This window comes from Medicago truncatula, chromosome 6 (assembly GCF_003473485.1).
Source record: "Medicago truncatula cultivar Jemalong A17 chromosome 6, MtrunA17r5.0-ANR, whole genome shotgun sequence".
Lineage (NCBI taxonomy): Eukaryota > Viridiplantae > Streptophyta > Magnoliopsida > Fabales > Fabaceae > Medicago > Medicago truncatula.
In genome coordinates, this window is record NC_053047.1 from 40,328,515 (window position 1) to 40,334,015 (window position 5,501).

General features: G+C 36.6%; 1 protein-coding gene across 1 annotated transcript; it reads left to right on the plus strand.

Annotated features, from left to right (window-relative positions):
* The first annotated feature begins 970 nt into the window (after window positions 1–970).
* On the plus strand, window positions 971–5,231 carry LOC11436249 (proline-rich receptor-like protein kinase PERK1). Its single transcript, XM_003620636.4, has 8 exons — window positions 971–1,984; window positions 2,726–3,265; window positions 3,356–3,442; window positions 3,532–3,602; window positions 3,710–3,786; window positions 3,896–4,043; window positions 4,171–4,332; window positions 4,680–5,231. Exons 1-8 carry the CDS (start codon window positions 1,381–1,383, stop codon window positions 5,013–5,015), a joined length of 2,025 nt encoding a protein of 674 aa, XP_003620684.1. The 5' UTR covers window positions 971–1,380; the 3' UTR covers window positions 5,016–5,231.
* The last annotated feature ends 270 nt before the right edge of the window (window positions 5,232–5,501 follow it).

The following is a 5,501-nucleotide window of genomic DNA, read 5'->3' on the forward strand; positions in this document are numbered from 1 at the left end:
AATAAATGTAATTAAAATAAATCTGGCTAAAAATCGGGTTGTTACAGATGTGGGGAAGGTTGTTGGTCTACACAAAGCTTTGGATTGACTTTCTAATCAACAGTTTGATAATGTAGATTTTGTTCTTGATTGTAAAAGGATTGTTGATTGCGTCAACTCTAGTTTAGATGATAGTAGCAAGTTTGGATGTATTATCACTGCTTGTAAACAGTTGCTAGTAGATAGATTTCAGAACTCTCATGTTGAGTTCACCAGGAGACAATCAAATAGGGTAGTTCACGAGTTAGCTCATGCAGCCCTGTCTAATCATAGCCCCCACATTATTGATGATGCACCTATATGTATTTGACATATTTTAGCTAATGAAATGCAATGATTTCCTTCCTTCAAAAAAAAAAAAAATTGGTATCAGAAAAAAGATAAACTTAAGACTTGATGATAAACACAATCTGAGGTCTTAAACTAACACAATCACCGATCTAAATTGGTTTCATTCAATTTTTTTTTTTTTTTAACAAATCAAAATGAGATATATTAATAACAACTAAAATTAAAACAACACAATCACAAAACTCATGAACTAGAACCTATTACATTCTATTTTTATTTTTTTTTAGAAAATCACATTCTCATTTTGAAATCAATGCTGACATACACATAAAAATATTAAGAGCTATTATAGCGTTATCAAAACAAATTCCAATCTTAAAGAAGAATATCCATTATTTACAATAAATTCATTGTTTTATTTTTGGAAAAATTAAATTCAGATGTTAATACATTAAAATAATTAATTTAATGGTAAGAAAATGTTGAATAGACCGTGGGAATTTCGTGTGGGTCCCATATTTCCAATATTGTCCTCTCCTCTCTAATTGGCTCAACCAATAAGGTAATTACCCCAAAACCAAAATATAAAAAAAACCAAAAAAGTGACCAATTCACACTTCACACACAAAACACAACACAACACAACAAAAAAACACAGTGTAACACACAACAAAAACATCTTCATAAGAATCACACCTTAAACTCTTCAAAATCTCTCTCTCTCTCTCTCTCTCTCTCTCTCTCTCTCAAAAAGTTTCAATTTTTCTTGAGAGAGAATCACATTCACATCAAAAATCTCATATACCCATTTCAAATTCTTCAATTGGGTTCTCTTTAATCTTCAAAACACACACAATTCACACCTTAAACACTTCAAAAACTCTCTCTCTATAAAAGTTTCAATTTTTTTTTTTGAGAGAGAAATTCGTTCAAATCAAAATCTCATAAACCCATTTCAAATTCTTCAAATGGGTTCTATTTAATCTTCTTTTTCATCAACCCCATTAATTTTTTCATCTAAAAATTTGATTTTTTTGATAATTTTCTGTAATGTCGACTGCTCCTGCACCATCTTCGCCGCCGGCGGGTAACGCCACCGCACCACCACCAGCAACACCTACTGCACCACCACCTGCAACACCTTCATCACCACCACCTGCAACACCTTCATCACCACCTCCGGCAACACCTTCATCACCTCCGCCGTCAACTCCGGCGAATCCACCACCGGTCACCCCATCTGCTCCGCCTCCTTCTACCCCGGCAACACCTTCATCACCACCTCCGTCGACGACTCCATCAGCACCACCACCATCAACACCTTCAAATTCACCACCCTCGCCACCAACAACTCCGGCGATATCACCACCGTCCGGAGGAGGCACTACTCCGTCTCCACCTTCCCGGACTCCACCAAGCTCTGATGACAGTCCATCACCACCATCCTCCAAAACTCCGCCGCCACCTTCACCACCGTCTTCATCAAGTATATCAACAGGAACTGTCATCGGAATCGCCGTTGGAGCGGTGGTGGTTCTGGTGTTTTTCAGCATTTGTTGCATTTGCTTTAGGAAGAAGAAGAGAAGAAGACGTGATGAAGAATACTATGGTCAGCAGAATTATCAGCAACCACCACCAGCACAGAGACCCAAAGGTGAGATTTTTTTCTAGGGTTCTTCAATTTTTCAGATTCAGTTTCTTAATTTTGTTGAATGATTATGATTTTGTATTTAATTTCAAGAATTTTTTACTTTTCAATGTTGATTTTGAAAATGGTGTTTAGTTTTTGTTTTGATCTCTTTGATTTTTATTGCTTGATCTGATTGCATGCATACTATGTGTGATGTTTTTCTCCTTTGATGGATTCCTATGAAGCAACGGACACGACACTGACACTTGAGTCTCGTAGTAAATTGAAGGTATCTTTTGTTGTTGATCACTACACATATTGGACATCGGACGCACATTTGATTAGAAGTGCCGGTGCTACCGATATGGATTCAAATATGGATCTGAGTTCTCCGCTCGGACACATGACTTTGTCTTAGTGGAGGACTCAGATCTTTTCATTAAGAGAGGTCCTCATTGTGCCTGTTATTACTCGAAAGATTAGTTTGTGTAGTTGCTCACAGAGAATATCTGGTTTGTCAAAAATATAAAATCTTTCAATGGTTTTTGGAACAACTTTAATGTTTAGAGTGAATAATGTTGCTCTATTGCATGGAGAATACTAATTTACTTTTAATTTATTCTTAGCTATTCAGTTTTGTTCTGATCTATAAAGAAAATGGTTGCATATTTTGTGTTTTTTTTTTTATTATGTAAAAAGATATTGGTATTTGAAAGAGTCAATGATAATTGTTTTATTTGATGCTGATTTTGTGACCATTGACAGTTGAACCTTATGGTGGTCCACCACAACAATGGCAAAATAATGCTCACCCTCCTTCTGATCATGTAGTCTCAAAGCCACCGCCTCCTGCTCCAATTCCACCACGACCACCATCTCATGTTGCACCACCGCCGCCACCTCCCGCTTTCATCAGCAGCAGCGGTGGTTCCGGATCAAACTATTCTGGCGGCGAACTGCTTCCACCTCCTTCTCCAGGCATTGCATTTAGCTCCGGAAAAAGCACGTTTACATATGAGGAGTTGGCGCGTGCAACCGACGGTTTCTCTGATGCTAACCTCCTCGGTCAAGGTGGATTTGGATATGTGCATAGAGGTATTCTCCCTAATGGTAAAGAGGTTGCTGTTAAGCAGCTGAAAGCTGGTAGCGGACAAGGAGAACGCGAATTTCAAGCTGAAGTTGAGATTATTAGCCGTGTTCATCATAAACATCTTGTTTCTCTTGTTGGATACTGCAGCACTGGGTTTCAGAGACTTCTTGTTTACGAATTTGTTCCTAACAATACTCTGGAATTCCATTTACATGGTACATTTTGTTTTTGCTCATTCTGTGTGGCACTACACAATGCTTTTGCTAGAAGTTTTCTTAATTCTTTTGGTTATTTCTAAACTGCAGGAAAAGGAAGACCAACAATGGATTGGTCTACAAGACTGAGAATTGCTTTAGGATCTGCTAAAGGACTTGCATATCTTCATGAAGATTGTATGTTCTGTACCTTTGACTATCATTTTTTTCAGCCTCGGCTAGTTTATGTGAAACCGATTGTTTATTGTAAATTTCTGTTTGTTCAGGTCATCCTAAGATCATTCACCGTGATATTAAAGCTGCTAACATACTTCTCGATTTTAAGTTTGAAGCAAAGGTATGTTCCATTACGCATCTTCCCTGTGATAGTGGTGATGCACTGTTTAAAATGTTCTAATAAGTTGTGAATTTTAGTTTAATTTAGTATCAAATTTCTGTTGACAGGTTGCTGATTTTGGTCTTGCAAAGATTGCTTCTGATCTCAACACTCATGTTTCTACTCGAGTGATGGGGACTTTCGGGTATGAAACAAATTTATTTCCTTCCTCAAAATGTGGATATCTGCTATTTTTTGTTCATATCGTCGTTAACCATATATCAAGCTCATGAGCTATCTATTGCTGTCTACAGGTATCTGGCTCCAGAATATGCTGCTAGTGGAAAACTTACCGATAAATCAGATGTTTTCTCTTATGGAGTCATGCTCCTTGAGTTATTAACTGGACGACGACCGGTTGATAAAGATCAGACTTACATGGATGATAGTTTGGTTGAGTGGGTAAGTGTTACCATAGAGAGTTTATATATTAATAAAATAGAGAGTTTTGTGTGTATATTTCTTTTATTGGATGATAACAAGGTTCAATAGATTAGCTCTTAAAGATATCTATCTTTGATCATCACAGGCTAGGCCTTTGCTCATGCGTGCTTTAGAAGAAGATAATTTAGATTCTCTGATTGATCCAAGGCTTCAGAATGATTTTGACCCTAATGAGATGACTCGTATGGTGGCATGCGCTGCAGCTTGCACACGTCACTCAGCAAAGCGTCGACCAAAGATGAGCCAGGTAAAGTGAAGAGTTTGTTATATCATTTACCAAATATTAGTATGCCAAACTCACATCTGATTCTCTGACACACAAGGCAAAATACATTTGTCTGATATAATTTGGAATGAAGAATCTTGAGTTATAATCTTCAAATATTTGTCTCACTCTTTTTTTATACCTTTCCATTAATGTCAAGATTTAGTTCCAAATGCAATGGATATGTTTTGACAAAAAAAGATGTTGATGTGACTATAAAATATTAAAATCCTACATGAATCTTACTTTCTATTTTTTGAATTTTGAGTTCATGCTATTTCCTTCTATATATGAGCATCTTTTGAGTCTAATACTTTTATATACTGTAGGTTGTGCGCGCTCTAGAAGGAGACGTGTCACTAGCAGATCTTAATGAAGGGGTTAGACCTGGACACAGCAGTGTCTACAATTCTCACGAGAGCTCCGATTACGATACTCAACAATACAAAGAAGACATGATAAAATTCAGAAAAATGGCATTAGGAACTCAAGAGTATGCCGGAAGCAGCGAGTATAGTGGAGCTACTAGTGAATACGGTTTAAACCCGTCTGGCTCAAGCAGCGAAAACCAAAGCCGTCAGACAACAAGGGAAATGGGCCAGACAACAAGGGAAATGGAAATGAGAAAGATGAAGAATGGTCAAGGATTCAGTGGAAGTTCATGAGCTTTGACACATTGTTTGCTATTTTTTTTTCATCTTGTATAAAAAATCTATGTCCTTGATTTTTCACCTATGGATGGTACAGTTGAATTTTGCTTGACTGACATGTTTGGATTGACTTACCAAGTTATTATCACACTCTTTTTTCACAAGATTGTTTCATATCTTTTAATTGTATTTATCAAGTTATACAACACATAACAGTTGATTCTTTCATTATTTTTTCCTTATTAAAGGTTGGAAATATATTTCAATTTGCATCACTATCAAGTATCAACCTTGTTTTCCATTGTTGCTCTTCTGTCAATTTGCTTTTAGTTGGAAGTAGGTTTGATATCAAACCTTTTTTTTAAGGCCTTTACTTGATTGTGAATGAATCTCTTGAACAAAATTGTGATTTTTTACCTAATTGAAACAATGAGTAGTTGTATTCAGCATATTATATTTGGAGGTGTGTTTGTTGTTCAACTGTGTTACTTGTATATGTGG

What these genes read in the sequence shown, in the direction of transcription:
- LOC11436249 (XM_003620636.4), top strand. Translation starts at nt 1,381, where the DNA reads ATGTCGACTGCTCCTGCACCATCTTCGCCGCCGGCGGGTAACGCCACC. An exon ending in ATGATAGTTTGGTTGAGTGG is followed by an intron (nt 4,044 to 4,170) that starts GTAAGTGTTACC and finishes TGATCATCACAG; the next exon opens with GCTAGGCCTTTGCTCATGCG. An exon ending in GTCGACCAAAGATGAGCCAG is followed by an intron (nt 4,333 to 4,679) that starts GTAAAGTGAAGA and finishes TATATACTGTAG; the next exon opens with GTTGTGCGCGCTCTAGAAGG.